This window comes from Ahaetulla prasina, chromosome 2 (genome assembly GCF_028640845.1).
Source record: "Ahaetulla prasina isolate Xishuangbanna chromosome 2, ASM2864084v1, whole genome shotgun sequence".
In the NCBI taxonomy this organism is placed as follows: domain Eukaryota; kingdom Metazoa; phylum Chordata; class Lepidosauria; order Squamata; family Colubridae; genus Ahaetulla; species Ahaetulla prasina.
In genome coordinates, this window is record NC_080540.1 from 171752590 (window position 1) to 171771472 (window position 18883).

Below are 18883 nucleotides of genomic sequence, written 5' to 3' on the forward strand. Positions count from 1 at the left end.
TTTTTTTTTGTTTTTTTTTTGCGGCAGCCGCTCTGCAACTCTATGATCGGAGGCGGAGCTCTCCTTGCCTGAGGTCCCTCCTCCAGTGAGCTTCGAAGGGGCACTTGTGGTCCCAGCGGGAGGAGGAGAAGCGGTCTGGTGGCGAAGGGGAACGGAGGCGTTGGCGTCTCCGAGGGTCAAGGCTGTAAAGAGAGCGAGGTACGGGAACAAGGGGGATTAACCTGGCGGCGGAGGACGGAGGGAGAGGAGACGGGAGTAAGCGGTGCCACCTTGAGAGCGAGGGGGCCGGCCGCGAGATGGAAAAGAAGCTGGAAGCGTCGCAGCACCGTAGCGGCGGGAGGGGAGCGGGGAATTGGAGCGTTGCTGTGGCAACGGGAACATGTGGCGGGGATGGAAATTCATGCCCAGGTTGGCGCCAAAAAAAAAAAAAAAAAAAGAGGGGGCCGCTGGCCAAGACACCAGAACGATCGCGGTTGTGGTGTCCGGTCAGCTGGCGGTCTTCACCTTCAGAAAGAAAGGACCAGCGCGTAAAATATCGTCCCTGTGGTTGTAACGTTGCCATAGAAGCAGGCGAGGCTGAAGGCTGCTTTTTCTCCGACTAACTGGATACCTTAGGAATCCGTTGAGGATTCTTTGGGGATCTGGTGATGGTGAAAGTTTTCATTAGGAGCTAAGGAATCCCAAGATTCCAGCCCTCTCTAAGCTATGGAAACTATAGCGGGGAAGGGGGCGGTGGAGGCCGATCGCTTTCAGCCTAGCCGACCTCACTGGGTTGCTGTGGTGGGAGAGTAGGTCTTGCCCTGCCTTTTTTAGACGGTCCTAAATGCATCCTGAATAAAAAATACTAAATTGTTTCGAAAGAACCGTGCTTTGCAGCTGCTGAATGTGAGATGGGAAAGAAACTGATCACCTTGGATCCTGAGATTTAATTTATTTTATGTGTAATGAGCAAAAATAAAGGCAGGGGCTTGCAACACAAATGAGACAGAGGCACAAGATGTCAAGATTCATTTATTAAAATGATGAAGTAGATAACAAGTTTATGGAGGCTGTTTTGCCCTTTGTGCTCTTTCAAAGGAGGTGGACGGTTGAAATCTGAGGTGATATTTTTATCTGATTTGGATTAGAAATCTAGTTTTTGATGTTTTTAGAGCAGTTCACTACTTTGGCATGGATAGTCTTTTTCAGGTAGATGTATATCTCTCTCTGAAACTTTATATATGTCTGTGCTTGTTGGATTTTGCCCGGAGTATCATAGCACATTGCTTTCAAGTACTGTTCCAAGATATTTAGTGGAAAATTTGCCCTGTTTCAACTTGGCTTATCTCCTATTACCTATAATAAAGCAGAATGTCCGTATTGTTTGCTATAAACTTTACTGGAAGAAACTTATCTAATTGGGAATATAGGCATCAATTTGATCTTTGTTTCTTATGGCCAAAATAGCAAAATCCTAGATAATTATAGAAGTGACTTTAATGTTTTCTTACAAATATTAGGAAATTTACTCTATTGAATTACAGTCTAATTTGATCTAGCATTCTGTTTGAATAAATTCTTCTGAGATGTTATGAGCAGTGTACTAAGATAACAGCTGTCTTTGGCACAGTCATCTGTTATTTATAGGAATGCTGCCTCTGAATATGGAAGCTCCATGTTTCCATCCTCAAATATCATATATCATCTTATGCAGTAGATGTAATTAATTACATATTTCTCAAGGTCCTTTAAATTTTCAACAAAGAAATTTACTTCCCATTATGTAGCTTGTTCAACTATCTGAAAAACTTATTTGGAAAGAAAATCTAAATATTGTACTTTTCTTTGTCATTGGAAGTTAATAATTCTGATCTTATCCTGTGGATGAAAAGAAATAAATTTGCCAGCCTTGTGATATTTAGCGATAAATATGTCGTCTCCTAGTTCTCTTCTTTCCAAATTAAATGTACTTTCCACACAGAACAGTCTCTTTAACCTTTCCACAAAGAACTTACTTGACGATTTATGTTACTTTGCACTGGGCATGTTCCACTTTGTCAATATTCTGCTTAAAATTACAGTCTTCACAAATACATGCAGTACTCCAGGTAAAATTTAACCAAAGCAGAATTGAATGGTACCTTTTATTTTAGTCACTGCACATTATAGGTGCTAATGTTTAGTGTGTTTTGCTAAATGGCCCAGATTTTTTTCACACCCTCTGCTGTCAAGGAAGATGTCAATCATCAGGGATCTATGCAATTGACTTTTTAAATATGGAACTCCCTTGTCCACTGAGTTCTTCTGCAGAATTAATGAACATCCATTTTCCTCCTTTATTCAGATTACGGTATCTCAGTTCTGCGCCTAGAGCAGAACACTGTGTTATTCCATTTGTTACTTCTTTTCAGATTAGCGAGGAGCCATTGAAGAACACACTTTATTGCGTCTTGATCGCCAGCTTTTTTTGAGATCAGCTAAGGTGGGTGAAGTTTCTCAAAGCAGATACTGTATAGCTTTATGCAAATTGCACACATCTTTTAGACTTCCGCTATCTGCACTTGATATATACAGAATAAATTCCATAAAGTTTACATATTTGAAGTTTGTTTGCTTTCAGCCTTGATGTTTTTTATGGAGCGACAAAGCTGAATTTAAGAATGGTCTTTGGGGAATAATAGTAAGTTATGGGGCGTTGTATAGATCACTTGTCTATTTCTCTTCCTTTGGAAATTTACTTAATACCTTTCCAAGATGTTATATCTGAATGTTTGAAATATTGTTCCAATAGTATATAGATTATAGAAAGGAAGCTGAAGTTTTGGATGTTTTATTCTGTTAGTATTGTCTGATATTCTTTTTTTAATCACAGCACACATTGAATGGGATGAAACAAGTTCAGATTTAATCCTGTAAGAATTGAGTTGCTATTTGCGAGTAAACATCTGTGCAACCTGATAACAGCAATAATTACTCTTGATAAGGTTGAGCTCTCCTAGAGAAGTTGATTGTGAATCAATTGGACTCCTATGCTTATAGCCTCACAAATAGCTGGTGAGTGCTGTTTCCAGGAGAGCCTATGCACAACTTTGATGGTGCACCTCTTATAGCCCAATGTGAACCAGAGTATTCTAGCAACACTAGCACAGACCTTAATTACAATTGGATATCTAGAGTATACTCCACATGGAACAGTTTTGGCGATGACCCAAAATCTACCCCTGACCAGAATATGATGCATAAACTACTGGCAAGTCAACAACGGGCAACACCCTCCTTGAAATTCCTGCATTGATTAGCAGTTGGCAGATCCAGCTCAAAAGTACAGAGAATCACCTCTAAGGTCTTGGATGGAATATCACCTGGATATGTCATGGACCATCTTACCATGATTGAATTTGCACAGCTGGTTCAAATATTTTGAGAAGACCTAGTAAGAGTCTCCACCCATGTGACAAATAGAAAGCAGGAATTTTCCATTGTGGCCCCCATTGTTTTGCTTTCATTTCCTTAAGAGGTTCTTGCAGCATCTTCCTTCTTGGCATTCCATAGATAAAACAAGTTTGTTCCAGTCTCCTTGTAATCCTAATACATGTTGAACGTTCATTTTGGGAGGTTGATTATTTTTATGGTGCTGCTTGTTGCATAATTGCTTTGCTATGCAGGTAGCTCTTGTTTAGTGATGGTCTTGTATAGCAATGGTTTGCAGTTATGATGGTGATGAAAAAGTAACTTTGACCAATATTCACAGTTTCATTTAATGACTGATTTGCCAGTTCCAGTTGTAGTCACAAAAGAAGAACTAACAGTATATTTCCTAGAGTCTTCAGATTGGGATGTTTTACAAACATTGTAAATAAATATTGATAAAACTTATATATTTATAAACTTGATGAAGTTTATTTTTATAACAAAAATCAAAGAACTGCATTAAACTATATTTAATTTTTGCTTTTAAAATTCTAAGTGAACAACTTTCTTGATCCCCTCAGATCATTCTTTGGCTATTGTGACAAAATATGCCAGACATTCTCAAAATTCATTCAAGGATTTGTACACACCTGGTTTGTTGCCCCAGATTTTGCCAATGTCCCTTTTTTCCTAGTTAAGTGTTTTGGAAGCAGCAGGAAACATCTCGGCAGAATAATACTAATTCTCATTAGTAGACCAAATGGGTTCCACCCCAATCCTTATATCGATGCTGATTGGCCATGCTGCATCAGTTTTATTGATTTGAAACTGGAAGACACCAGATAATTTACTTTTGCTGCTTTTGAAATCATTTCTTAGTATTTACTATGTGATATGACTGCAATTATCTAACTTGTAGTTTTGCTGATTTGGCTTACAGAATGTATTTTTTTAAAAATTGCATTTCCTTCCTAGCAGTTTAACAAGGGGTTTTGCAGTAAAGACAATAGTTTACTTTTCTAAATATTTATTTATTTATTTATTTATTATTCATACTTTTATACCGCCCTATCTCCCTAGGGACTCAGGGCGGTGTACAGCCATATAAAAAACATATACCGTATATACTCGAATATAAGCCGATCCGAGTATAAGCCGAGGTCCCCAATTTTACCCCAAAAACTGGGGTAAACTGGGGACTCGAGTATAAGCCGAGGGTGGGAAATGAGGCACCTACCGGTTGGGGAAACCCTCCCTCCCTCAGCTGAGAAGGCTGGCGGCTCCCCCGCCCCGCCCTCTCACTGCACCGGCAGGGCTTCAGTCCGGTAAAATGTGAAAAAAAGAAAAAAAAAACTCGAGTATAAGCCGTATATACTCGAGTATAAGCCGAGGGGCTTAAAAAAAAAAACTTGAGTATAAGCCGTATAGACCCGAGTATAAGCCGAGGGGACGTTTTTCAGCACAAAAAATGTGCTGAAAAACTCGGCTTATACTCGAGTATATACGGTATATATACAAAGTAAAACATTAATTTAAAAAACTTATTACATAGGCCGAATATTTAAAATAGAGATATAAATAATAAAACCCGATTTAAAACCAAATTTAAAATTTAAACATTTAAATAGTAGTGCCTGGCCTCAATTTGTTGCTCAATTACCTGAGACCAAATATTTATTTCAGAGGAACTTTCTTTTGCATAGAACAAATAGAATCATACCATAAATTATTTGTCAAAAACTTGTCTCAATTGGGATTTTACAGAACGTCCTGTCTGTAAAGATTCTTGTTTATTCAGTTATCTTCTGATCCCAAAATGTGAGTCTGTGCAGTGGAGGAATTACTCCCTTGATGATCTTAGAGCCTTTTTAAAAAAATAAAATGGTCTCTAGTTTCTTTTAGGGTTTGAATGTTAAAACCAGCACTTTGATCACATTGCTTAGACTACAGATAGTTCTCGACTTAATGACCCCAGTTGAGCCCAAAAAGTTCTGTTGCTAAGTGAAACATTTGTTAAGTGAATTTTGCCCTGTTTTGCAACTTTTCTTGCCACAGTTGTTAAGTGAACCACTGCAATTGATAAGTTACTAAGTGGATTGTTAAGTGAGTGTGGCTTCCGCATTGACTTTGCTTGTCAGAAGGTCGCAAAAGGTGATTACATGACCCTGGGACACAGCATAGGTTATAAATATGAACCAGTTGCCAAGCATCTGAATTTTGATCACATGATCACGGGATGCTGCAAAGCTTGTAACTATGAAAAATGGCCATAAGTCACATTTTTCAGTACTTTGAACCATCACACAAACTGTTGTAAATTGAAGACTACCTGTACCTGGGTTTCTCTTTTTCTTTGAGGAAGCTTTCACTTCTACTGCTGCTATTCTAGCATCCCTGTTGCATATTACACTGAAACTGAGATTAGGGAGGTGATCAAAATCAGATTGCATGACTTTGTAAACATTCAATAATTAAAATTTAAGGAAGGACAAGCTAATTATACTGATCAATTTCTGGATAAATTGCAGTTGAGTGACTAGTATTTCTGCATTGTTTACCGATGAAAATAGTAATTACATTTTTTGGGTGGAGGTAAACTCTTAGTGACAGTTGCAATTAAATTTTTTTTTTCATCCAGAGTAGATTACTGAAAAGTAATGCTTGGAAAAAATAGGAGTGGATTTCTCCATAAAAGCATTTGTGGGAGGACCATTAATTTCTGTGCTGAACATGTGCTCAGTTGTATCTTCCCTCCATCTTCAGCATATGTGTGACAAACTGAGCGTTTTTTTGCGTACAGCTGCAATTGGTAAAAAATAAAATAGAACTTGCAAGCCTTACAGTAGCCAAGTCTGCAGCAAAGAAAAGGTGAATGCTTCCCTATGTGATCAGAAAAGTGTTTGAAAATAAATTAGACCCGGGGTGTCAAAACTCATGGCATCACGTTGTCATCACGTGACGTATCACGGCTTCCCCCCTCCTTTGCTAAACCGGAGGTGGGCGTGGCCAGTACGTGACTCATCTGGCGCACGGGCCACAATTTTGATACCCCTGAATTAGACTTTGGCCTCTGACTTCAATTAAGAAAAGTAGGAAAGAATAGGAGAATGTGGTTTCAGGCAAAGACCATCTATCACTTATGTCCTGTTCTCAAATTGTTCATACTTCTCTACTGTATTATGCTTTCCATTAATACCTTCTCAAAATGTATTATTTAAACTAGTGTTTTGTTACCACATACCTTTATCTACTCACTTACATTACATTATAACAATATTATAAAGTGGAGAGGAAAGATCCTTGCCAAAGTTGTTGCAGGCACACAGAAAAGACTGCAGTAAATCAAATAACTACGATTCAATTTTTGAAAAAAGTACAGTGAACAATGTCAGTTTAACTTTCTAGATAATTTTTAATGGGAACCACAATTTTAGTACATTACAGCAGTGTTACTTGTCCTGGAAAGGTCTCTCTGAATTTATTCTGATAGCTGTGTACTTTTTATTTTCTCTGATAAAGAAATGTGGTATATAATGAGGATGCTGGACCAAGACCGGGTTCAAGTCTCTACTCGGGCATGGAAATTCAGTGGGTGACTTTGGGCCAGGTATTATCTCTCAGCTTCTCTGATAGGATCACCGTTAGAGTAAAATTGGAGGAAAGAGTATTATGTCTACTGTTTTGAGATATAGGTAGTCCTTGACTTATAACAGATCATTTAGTGACCATTCAAAGTTACAACAGCACTGAAAAAAGTGACTTATGATCATTTTTCACACGACCACTGAAGCATCTCCATGGTCACGTGATCACAATTTAGACTCTGCGCAAATGGCTTGTATTTATGACTGTGTGGCAAGTCTGAAGGCCCAGTGCATGTGCCAATGCAATTGCTGTGTCCCAGGGTCATGTGATCACCTTTTGCAACCTTCCGACAAGCAAAGTGAATGGGGAAGTCAGATTCACTTAACAAGTGTATTAGTAACTTTAACAAACTGCAGTGATTAACTTAACAACTGTGGCAAGAAAGATTGTAAAATGGGGCATAACACACATAACAAATTTCTCACTTAGCAACAGAAATTTTGGGCTCAATTGTCATATGTCGAGGATTACCTGTACTAAAGGAAAGTAGAATATAAACCAAATAAATAAATACTTTCAACTGCCCCTTTCATTTGCTCCTTTCATCTTTGTCCCATCTGTATTATATGGCCAGTTTGCCTATCTCCCTGCGATCATCTTCTGTTTATTTTAACTGTTTTTTACAATTAAATTACCCTAGTAGCTTACATGAAGCTTATCTCTTTTTCCAGAATGCACACAATTGGGGTTTGTACTGCTTCCCTTGGCTCACTGGGCCTCCTGCGATTCTTTGGCATGTCCTGGACATGGAGTATTGCAGCTGCTTTGGGCATTTATATTGGCAGTGGTGGGTGGAACTTTCTCCGCATCATCTTTAAGACAGCCCTGAGAGATTTACTGTAAGTACAATTTCTTCTTATGGTCTAATAATATTAGGATTGTTGTATTCATCAAAATGTTTGTTGCCCTAGAAAATAAATCTGTATAAACCTCAGTCCTTTCACGGGATGAGGATGTGAATTCTCTCCTGATCAAGTGCTCTGATAACTATTCTTTTAAAATACTACTGTAAATACTTTTGGCCTTCTCTTCCCAACTATCCTCCCAAATGAAAGTTTTTAAGTCACAGAAGTATAAACGGATGCTTATAATTAAATAGACTTTGTTGCCAGTGTTAAGTAGAAGAAGGCTGGGAATGATAGAACTCCAAGTCATTTTCTGTTTATTAAATCTTTTGGGTATAAAGTAAGCAAGAAAACATCCTGTGAAGGATTTACCAGTCTGTTCCAGAAGCCAAATACTATAATGTTTTTTTTATACATTTCATATACATCTTAAAGAAAAAGGCTGTTTTTGGGGATTCAGGACAGCTGATTGTTGAAACACATATTTTAAAAGGATAAATAATATTAATAAAGTGCTAATCCCCAGACCATACCTATTGTGATCAGCCGTCTTGTGTTTTTTTTTAAAGAAAAACATTCAATGAAAGTTGAAGAGCAGGAGACATGTTTGGGGCTGAATTTGTACATTATGTGAAGCCACAATTTACATAGTCATGCTTATTCAGTTAGTCATATCTAACTGAATAAATTAGATATGCTGGGTATATGCTAGCATATGCAATAAATATGAATCAAGTAACCTGTATTATAGTTTAGTATGATGTGAGCTAGGTCTTGTTTAAATCCACCATTCTCAGTCTGCTTTCTTTCTGGGAGGAAAGATTAGGCAAACACCTTACCAGCTGCTTTTTCTTTGATTTTTCTGTAGACTTGTGTACATTTGAGGAATCTTGTAACTATTCATAGTGTAAAATTCATGCTCAGCCAGTAGCAGATAATTCTTATTTATATATTGTAGAAAATATATGCCTGGGTCAAGATGGGAGTGGATTTCACTAATTGACTATAATGTTTATCTAGGAAATGAAATCTATGTGTCTAAATTTTATATGGACTAAATCTTACTATTTCTTACTATTTCTACACAGATGATTTTTTTTTTAAAACTGGGGCCTCTCCTCATCTGCCTAAGCTCCTGATTAGGACATTCAGAGTGGGGAGGAATAGATGAACTTTTAAGAGGTCATTTATCTCTACTAATGCTTAGTCCTCTGTGGAATCTTCCCAATACCTTTCCTATGTCTAACACTTCACTTTCCTCCTGCTCTGTAGCTGAATTTGGCATCTAGTTTTTTGCATGTCCCCTTAGGGTCTTTTTTCTTGTTAAAAAGATTTAGGGCTGCTGCTCTTACAAAGGCTGTTATAGTGACTGTCAGTGCCCTCTGGATCTCTACTTCCTCCCAGTTGCATGGCAAGTGAGAAATAACAGCAGAGAATAAAGCGCCTCTTAAGAATATGGAAAGGGCAATTCATTCTTGAAAAGGCTCCTCTGTTTCCTTCCTGGCACAGCTTGGGTCACTATGATAGGCCAGCTTTGCTGGGCATCATGCCAAGAGCCTGTTACTAAACCAGCCTCTCTTTCCTCATCTGCCTAAGCTCCTGATTAGGACATTCACGGTGAGGAGGAATAGATGAGTTTTTAAGAGGTCATTTATCTCTCCTACTGCTTGGTCCCCTGTGGAATCTTCCATGCTCTTCTTTAGCCAATCATAAAAGTACATCTTCTATTATTACCCCGCATTTGAGGAACATAAATGTGCTAAGTGCAGTTAGCTATTGTCTTGACCTTGTGGCAGTTTTCATGATATTTTTCTGAAATACAGAAATACACTGAAAATACAGCTTTTGAAGTGCACCACATTTTCATTCTGATCGATCTTTCACATCAATCAAAACAAATATATGTGGACAGGCAAATAAGATTTTCTGTGAAGTGTTAATGGGAATTACACAAGATTTTTTGTGTGCAATGCGATAGTTGTGATAAATATCATATTTATAGATACCTAAATAAATTGAATGTAGACAGATTGCTTGATGTTTAGAAGTGGATGTTGCATTGGTTATAACTTTTATTTCCATGTGTTCAGTTATACCAGATGTGTGTTTCAGTCCCATGGGAATATCTAAAATGGCCTTATACCAAATGAGTCATAATCCACTTGACTTCTCTAACAAATCACAAGTGGTCCAGCTTCTGGACCACAGGCTTTACCAGTCATGCTTTATAAGGAATTGAATCTGAGATCTTATTCCATTTGGGATTTATTTATTTATTATTTATTATTTAAATTTGTATACCGCCCTTCTCCCAAAGGACTCAGGGCGGTTCACAGCCAAGTAAAATGCACAATACATACAATTAAAATACTAATAAAAAACTTATTTAAATTGGCCATAATTAAAATTTGGAAGTAAAACCCATTTAAAAACCCATAACTTAAAAAACTAACCCAGTCCAGCGCAGATAAATAAGTAAGTTTTGAGCTCATGCGAAAGGTTCGGAGGTCCGGAAGTTGACGAAGTCCTGGGGGGAGCTCGTTCCAGAGGGCGGGGGCCCCCACAGAGAAGGCCCGTCCCCTGGGTGTCGCCAGACGACATTGTCGCGCCGACGGCACCCTGAGGAGTCCCTCTCTGTGAGAGCGCACGGGTCGGTGAGAGGTATTTGGTAGCAGCAGGCGGTCCCGTAAGTAACCCGGCCCTATGCCATGGAGCGCTTTAAAGACGTTCACCAACACCTTGAAGCGCACCCGGAAGGCCACAGGTAGCCAGTGCAGCCTGCGCAGGATAGGTGTCACTCGGGAGCCACGAGGGGCTCCCTCTATCACCAGCAGCTGCATTCTGGACCAACTGCAGCCTCCGGATGCCCTTCAGGGGAGCCCCATGTAGAGAGCATTGCAGTAGTCAGGCGAGGCGTCACAAGGGCGTGAGTGACTGTGCACAAGGCATCCCGGTCTAGAAAGGGGCGCAACTGGCGCACCAGGCGAACCTGGTGGAAAGCTCTCCTGGAGACGGCCGTCAAATGATCTTCAAAAGACAGCCGTGCATCCAGGAGAACGCCCAAATTACGCACCCTCTCCATCGGGCCAATGACTCGCTCCCGACAGTCAGCCGCGGACTCAGCTGACTGTACCGGGATGCCGGCATCCACAGCCACTCCGTCTTGGAGGATTGAGCTTGAGCCTGTTTCTCCCCATCCAGACCCGTCGGCTTCCAAACACCGGGACAGCACTTGATAGCTTCATTGGGGTGGCCCGTGTGAAAAGTACAGCTGGGTGTCATCAGCGTACAGCTGGTACCTCACACCAAAGCCACTGATGATCTCACCCAGCGGCTTCATATAGATGTTGAACAGAAGGCGAGAGAATCGGCCCTGCGGCACCCACAAGTGAGGCGCCGCGGGCCCACCTCTGCCCCCGTCAACACCGTCTGCGACGGTCGGAGAGATAGGAGGAGAACCACCGATAAACGGTGCCTCCCACTCCCAACCCCCCCAACCGGCGCAGCAGGATACCATGGTCGATGGTATCAAAAGCCGCTGAGAGGTCTAATAGGACCAGGGCAGAGGAATAACCCCTATCCCTGGCCCTCCAGAGATCATCCACCAACGCGACCAAAGCCGTCTCAGTGCTGTAACCGGTCGGAAGCCGGACTGGAGCAGGTCCAGATAGACAGTTTCCTCCAGGTGCAGGGGAAACTGATATGCCACCATACTCTCTACAACCTTCGCCGCGGCGGGTTGGAGACCGACGATAATTACCTAAAACAGCGGGTCAGGAAGGCTTCTTGAGGAGGGCCTCACCACCGCCTCTTTCAAGGCGGCGGAAGACTCCCTCCAACAAGGAAGCGCTCGTAATCCCTGGAGCCAGCCTCGTGTCACCTCCTGAGTGGCCAGCACCAGCCAGGAGGGCACGGGTCCAGTAAACACGTGGTGGCATTCAATCTACCCAGCAACCTGTCCATGTCCTCGGAGTCACAGGGTCAAACTCATCCCACACAACATCACCAAGACCGCCTCAGATACCTCGTCTGAATCGCCACAATTTTGGTCCAGACCGTCCCTAAGCTGAGCGATTTTATCGTATAGATAACCGTTAAACTCCTCAGCACGTCCCTAGCGGGTCATCCCGCTCCCCTGGTGAAGGAGGAGCGGGTCACCCAAACAGGGCAGCTGGGCGGTTATCTGCCGGCGCAATGAGGGAGGCGTGGGCGCCTCGCTTCCCTCAGTGCCACTAGGTAGGTCCTGGTATAGGATCTAACTAGTGTCCGATCAACCTCTGAGCGGCTGGACCTCCAGGAACTCTCTAGGCGTCTTCTCCGGCGTTTCATCCCCTCAGCTCCTCGGAGAACCAAGGGCGGTTGGGATCTGCGCGGGTCAGAGGTCGCAAAGGCACGACACGGTCTAAAGCCCCAGCCGCAGCCCGTTCCCAGGCTGCAGCTAGTTCCTCTGCCGTGCCGTGAGCCAGACCCTCAGGAAGTGGCCCAAGCTCCGTCCGAAACCTCTCTGGGTCCATCAGGCGCCTGGGACGGTACCACCGTAATGGTTCCGTCTCCCTGCGGTGTTGGGTAGCGGTCAGAAAGTCCAGGCGAAGGAGAGAGTGATCTGACCATGACAAAGGTTCAATGACTATTTCCTTTAAGTCCAGATCTCTCAACCACTGACCAGAGACAAAATCAGGTCCAGTGTGCCTCCCCCGATGTGAGTGGGGCCATCCACTACTTGAGTCAGGTCCAAGGCCGTCATGGAGGCCAGGAACTCCCGAGCTACCGTCGATGACGAGCCGGCAGATGGCAAGTTAAAGTCCCCCATGACTAAAAGTCTGGGGGTCTCCACTGCCACCCGGCAAGCACCTCCAGGAGCTCGGGCAGGGCAGCTGTCACGCAGCAAGGAGCCAGGTACGCCACCAGCAAGCCCATCTGACATCTATGACCCCACCTCACAAGAGGATTCACACCCGGCAATCTGAGGTACAGTGGTCTCCTCGGCTCTAGACTCTCTTTAATAGCAACCGCCACCCTCCACCCCTACCCTGGGCCTCGGCTGATGGAATGCACGGAAACCCGGTGGGCACATCTCGACCAGGGCACACCTTCAGTGCCCAACCAGGTCTCCGTGCGCCTATAATATCCGCTGCACCCCTGAATCAGATCATGTATTAGGGGCCTTGTTAACCACGGACCGTGCGTTGCATAACATCAGACGAAGGCCCAGGCTCTGAGGGTCTTGGCCATCCGGGGAACGGGAGAAGTCAGGGGGATCGGGGCACGCGATCGCCTGCAAACATCGAACGCGTGGCCCCCTATGTCGATACGATCCCCCCCCGCCATATCTGCCCCTCCCACTTACCGTGCAAATAGACTCACCCTCACACAAAGGAACACACTCCCCCCCCATAACCTCCGAACCCAATTGATAGTCGCCACGAGCATGCGCTGGAACTGGTTTCCCTCCCGACGGGCTACCCCCCTCACCCACCCTAACCCTCCCACCCCCACCCAACACTACCCTCCCCCCCCTTCCAACCCAGACCCGTCAGTTCCCACCTCCCTTAAAAGTCCCATTAAAATTCCCTTAAAACCCTATTAAAATAATTAATTAAAATCCCTGAGTCTCCTATTTTTGGCATGCCATCTCGGGGTTCCAAAACCCGTCCTCAAGATGGGCCCTCGATAATGTGGGGGCCAGACCATGAGAGAGGGAGTCTCGCAGGGCAAGAAGGTCAGCCGCTGTAAATGTCCGCATGATAAAAGTCCGCAACAGACCCATCCTGGACCTGTCAAGATGGAAATTGACGCACCAGTAGTTCCGAGTAGAAGACAGCCGGATATAGGTCTTGGGCGGTAGATGAACAAACCGCCATGATTCAGTCAGAGCTCCAACCCTCATCTCCAGTCCCGAGGGTGGTCTATGGGCTGGGGAGAGAGAGGATATAGTCCTACAATAGACAGGCTAGGATTGTCCAGGACAATCCTCAATTCCCCCTGTTGGGGACCAAAGGTCTTCAAAAGATCCCCTACCGACGAGGCATCTCTCTCCAAATCCGGGGGGGGGGCAAAGGATTCAAAAAAGGCCCCCTAGGCCGTCCCTAGGCGTCCTCCAGATGGTAGCGAGGCGTCCCTGGACCCGTGGACAACCTTCAAGATGACAAAGAAGGCGACCATCGGGCCTCTTCGTGGCCGCCAAGCCAGGCCTCCAGCTGGAATAGGCCACTCACCCGTCGGGTTTGCTGGGTCAAGCCACGGTTCGCCGGACCCAGTCAACCACCAACAGGCTAGGCCCTGGCCAAGCCGGTCCAGCCAGGCCGCCACCGCCGCCACCGCCACCGCCACTGCCGGGGGGAAGGAGCCTCCAGGCCAGGCCGCCGCCGCCACTGAAGAACTCGGCCGCCGCCGCCATTGTTGGAAAAGGCCAGGCTGCTCACACCACCGGCACCACAGACGAGGGGTAACAAAGGGGAGAGAGGTTCTAAGCCCCTCCCGAAGCAGGGCCAGGCCAGGCCGCCGACCACCGCCGCCGGAAAACCGCCGGAAAAAACCGGCTGCCACCGCCGCCGCCGTCGCTGGAAAAGCCGGGCCGCTGCCGCCCAGCCAGGCCGCTGCCGCCCAGCCTGGAGAAGGCCGGACCGCTGGCGCCGCTGGAAAAGGCCCGGCCGCTGGAAAAGGCCGGGCCGCCGCCGCCGTCGCTGGAAAAGGCCCGGCCGCTGGAAAAGGCCGGGCCGCCGCCGCCGCCGCCGCGGCCATCGTCGGCCGCACCGCCGGAGGGAGAGCGCTCCGGGACTCCTCCTAAGGGAACCCGGAGACGCCCCGCCTCAGTTTGCCCATCCTCCAACTCACCGCACTCTCCTCTACCCGGGCGGGGGGTCCAAGCTGTCAAAAAGACCCCCCCCCACCCGGTCTGGCCCGAAATAGGCCCGCCGCCGCATCAGCTGTTCAGCGGTGCGGCCGCCATCTTGGACATGCGCACATACATGAAGGGTGTTCTGAATTCATTTCCTCCATTGTATTTCATACCTTTTGCTTGATTAGTGAACAGATTAGTGAACAGAGATATAGATGCAGATGGAAGGGAACGAAGCTAAATGAGATTGGCTGGAACAAGTAGAAATAGTGAGGCCAATAATATCTGCCAGTTAATGATTTTTCTATACGTAGCATGTAGCATTGGCAAGCACAGGTCACAGTTGAGCTGGCAACCGCAATAATTGGTTGGAAATATTTTCCCAAAAATATAAGTTTATTGTTGCAGATGAGTGTTAAAAAAAAAGTAAACAAACCCAGATGCCTCCTTCATGTAACTCATTTCACTTAACACTTTTTGTCACATTTCTTATTCTCACAAACTGCCTAATACTTCTGTTTTTTTAATTATGTTTGTTTCATTGGAGCTGTCCGTTGTTGAAAATAGTCTTGAATGCGATGCTTACAACACTGAATTTAGACTGAAGTTTTTTGTTTTTTTTCATTGCTTGGTTTTATATGTCAGTAGCTCTGAATTGTTACGAGGAGGACAGGGATAGACAAGCTGTGGAGTGTGTTTTTAATGTAAGAATTGTTTAATCGGTTTCCTTGGTTATGTGCAGAATTATATACACTGATATAAATCTGAGTACTTGTACATGTTAGACTGTCTATTTATGCCATGTATATTGAGAGTAGTTCCAGTGGCAGTATTTGGAATTTAAATTCCTTTAGATGAGAGAACATCAGAGTTTTTGTCTTGTCCTTATGGGTTTTGTTTACAAGTATATAAATAGAGCATAGTGAAAACAGAAATGCTTCTCTAAATACACAACATAGCTGCTGTCTGTGTTTAGCCATCCCCCCCCTCCCCAAATAATAACTGTTTCAGCCAGCTCACTTTCATCTGCTAGAAGCAGCAAGCTTCTCCCGAGATTTTCTTTCTCAGATTCAAGTGGTTTTAAATCTCAGCCCTACATGGCACGAGACTGGGTTATTTGAAGGACTCCTCTCCTCAGTGACATCTACTCATTTTATCAGGTTCAGCAGAAGAGGCTTGTTGAGGGTTCAGTCCACTAGAAAGTGTCACCTGATGAGACCTTGGGGCCTTTTCTGCCACTGCACTTGCCCTATAGAACATTATTCCCCTTGAGATCTGATTGGCCCTGACCTTGATTACCTCCTGGAAGGGCCTGAAGTTGGAACATAGGACATAGAATATTATGGTTGGGAGGGACCTAGGAGGTCTTCTAGTCGAACCCGCTGCCCATGGCAGAATATCCTATACTGTTCCAGACAAATGGTGAGCCAGTCTCTTCTTAAAAACCTCAGGTTGTGGACCATCCACAACTTCCAGAGGCAAGCTTTCACTATCAAGAAATTTCTCCTTAGTTCTAGGTTGGATCCCTCTTTGATGATCTTCCACCATTACTTCTTGTCTTGCCCTCAAGTGCTTTGGAGAATAAGTTGACTCTCAAATACTGGAAGACTGCTATCATATCACCCCCAGTCCTTCTCTTTCTTAAGACTAGCTATACCTAGTTCCCTCAATCATTCCTTATGTTTTAGCCTCCAGATCCCTTATTTTTGTAGCTCTTCTCTGCACTCTTTCTAGGGTTTCAACATCTTTTTTTTTTTAATATTCTGGTGGCCAGAATTGGATGCACTGTTCCAAGTATGTTTCACCAATATGTAAACGGTGATCTTGAAACTATTCTCTTGATGCAACCTAGGACTGCATTAGCTTTTTTGGCAGCTGCAGCATACTGCTGGCTCTTCTTTAAGTGGCTGTCTACTAGCACATCTAGATCTCTCTCACAGTTGCTGCTGTTGAGCCAGGTACCACCTATATTTGTGCATTCGGTTTTTCTTGTCTTTGTGTAGGACCTTACTTTTCTCACCACTGAATTGTATTTTGTTGGATAGGGTCCAGTGTTCAAATCTGTCAAGATTTTTCTGAATTTTGAGTCTATCATCTAAAGCAGGGGTGTCAAACTGGTGGCCTGCAGGCCAGATGTGTCACATGGAGGCCACGCCCACCCAAGCTCCACAAAGGGGGAAAATGTTGCAAAATGTCATGTGATGGCAACATGACGCAGCGAGTTTGACACCCATGATCTAAAGTATTAGCTATTCCCCTCAGCTTGGTGTCATCTGCAAATTTGATGAGTTCACCCTCTATCCCCTCATTTAGATCATTTATGAAGATATTGAAGAATACTGGGCCTAAGACAGAACCTTGAGGTACTCTACTGCATGCTTCCCTCCATGTAGATGTAGTTCCATTGAGGTCTATCCACTAAGTGCGGGTCAGCCATTTGTGAATCCAGCTAGTGGTGATACTATTTATCCCACATTGTTCTATCTTACCAAGAAGTGCCTCTGTGCTTTTTCTATCTGATTTGGGAACAGGAAAGTGGGGTGAAGCCCATAATATCATTGTATGGCTCTTGAATTACCATGCTATCCCAGTGATCGTATTCTATGCTTTTTATTGTTTTATTGTTTTAACATTTTGTGTGGATGGCATATTTATTTTATTACTTTTTTGGTATTGTTTATATTTTAATTGGAAGCTGCCCAGAGTCACAAATGTGAGATGAGTGATTATATACTATAAATTGAAACAAACCAACCAACCTTCTGTAGCTGTATCCCATACATCAGTTTGTAGGATGCTACCTTCTTAAATGTGAAGGTATTCTATTTCATCACAGGGAAAGATTTTCCTAGATAGCAAGCAATTAGCATTCTTTTAATGACTTCATTAGGAAATATTTTCAAAATGCAGCAATAAATCCATCCATTTAGAAATGAACTTGATTTAATTTCAGGAATGTGAGTTTTGCATCACATTCTGAGTATCTTGATCTCCCTTCTTCCTTAGTTTTCAGTCCTTTGAATTGCCACAATATATTTGAAACTGCATAATAATAGATGACTAAATCAGTGTTTATATGGGTTGTTGAGCTTTTTCCCCCCTGGTGAAGTAAAATAAAATGTGAATAAATAGACTAAAACAAGAATTCTCCAAATTTATTTAAAATGTATTCTTTGGGGGGATTTCCTGGATACACCATTGTAATAACTTTGGCCTGGATATAATTGTTGGCCAAATACAATATAAGAGGTATTAATTATATAAAATCAGATTCTTTGTCAAGATGGCTGAGGATCTGACCAAACAGATGTCTCATGCATTGCATCTATGCCTCAAACAATTAAAAGCACTATAATAATTAATACTTCTTTATCCCTTTTTCAGAGGACTCTCGGTGCTTTTGCGGGTCAAATATGAACTGTATCATCACAGGAAAGCCAAAAGTAATATTCCCAAGATATTCCAGAAGATTGTTAGGAAACATCGCGACAAAGTGGCCTTGATTTATGAAGCTACTGATGACAAATGGACATTCCGGCAACTGGATGAATATTCCAACTGTGTGGCCAACTTCTTTTACCAGCAGGGCTTTCGTGAGGGTGATGTAATCGCTATCTTTATGGAGAGCCGGCCAGAGTTTGTAGGCTTCTGGTTAGGGATGGCTAAAGTGGGTATTGAGGCAGCTCTCATCAACTTCAACTTGCGACTTGATTCATTGACTTACTGTATGAAAACCTCAGGGGCAAAAGTCATCATCTTTGGTGGGGAGCTATCAGCAGGTATGATATATGTAGGTTTGGGTTTGACTTCCTAACCTTCACTGTTTTCATCCTTGCCTTGAAACTCTAGTATGGTGAGGAGAACAGAATTAATTTCTCTAGACAAAATGCCTGTTTGCCAGAGTGAATTATTTGCATTTGTCATTATTGCACTTGTCATTATTGGCATGGCTGTGGAGATTCTTAGTCATCCAAGTCATGGTTCTAACTCAAGTTAGAACTGAAGAAGGTTCTTGGAGGAGAAGCAAATTTTTTTCAAAGACGAAAACATGAAAAAAGCACCTTTCGGATTGAATTGGGGAATTAATCATGAAATGTTAATTTCAAACAAAGCTGCCATATGCTCACTGATATAGCAGAAGAAAGGGGAGAAATTCTACATTATT

General features: G+C 43.4%; 1 protein-coding gene across 6 annotated transcripts in view; it reads left to right on the top strand.

The window, feature by feature from the left end:
- The first annotated feature begins 58 nt into the window (after nt 1-58).
- SLC27A1 (solute carrier family 27 member 1) overlaps nt 59-18883 on the top strand; it is a 44751-nt gene continuing 25926 nt past the window's right edge. For 3 of the 6 annotated variants that reach the window (XM_058167495.1, XM_058167499.1, XM_058167500.1), the window contains exons 1-4: nt 59-198; nt 2391-2461; nt 7707-7874; nt 18103-18497. In XM_058167495.1, the coding sequence (XP_058023478.1) occupies nt 7708-7874; nt 18103-18497 (562 nt within the window). In that variant the 5' untranslated portion in view covers nt 59-198; nt 2391-2461; nt 7707. Of the gene's footprint in view, nt 199-2390; nt 2462-6909; nt 6998-7706; nt 7875-17031; nt 17082-18102; nt 18498-18883 lie in introns of those variants that run through there. The other 3 variants (XM_058167497.1, XM_058167498.1, XM_058167501.1) reach the window with 3 other exon arrangements.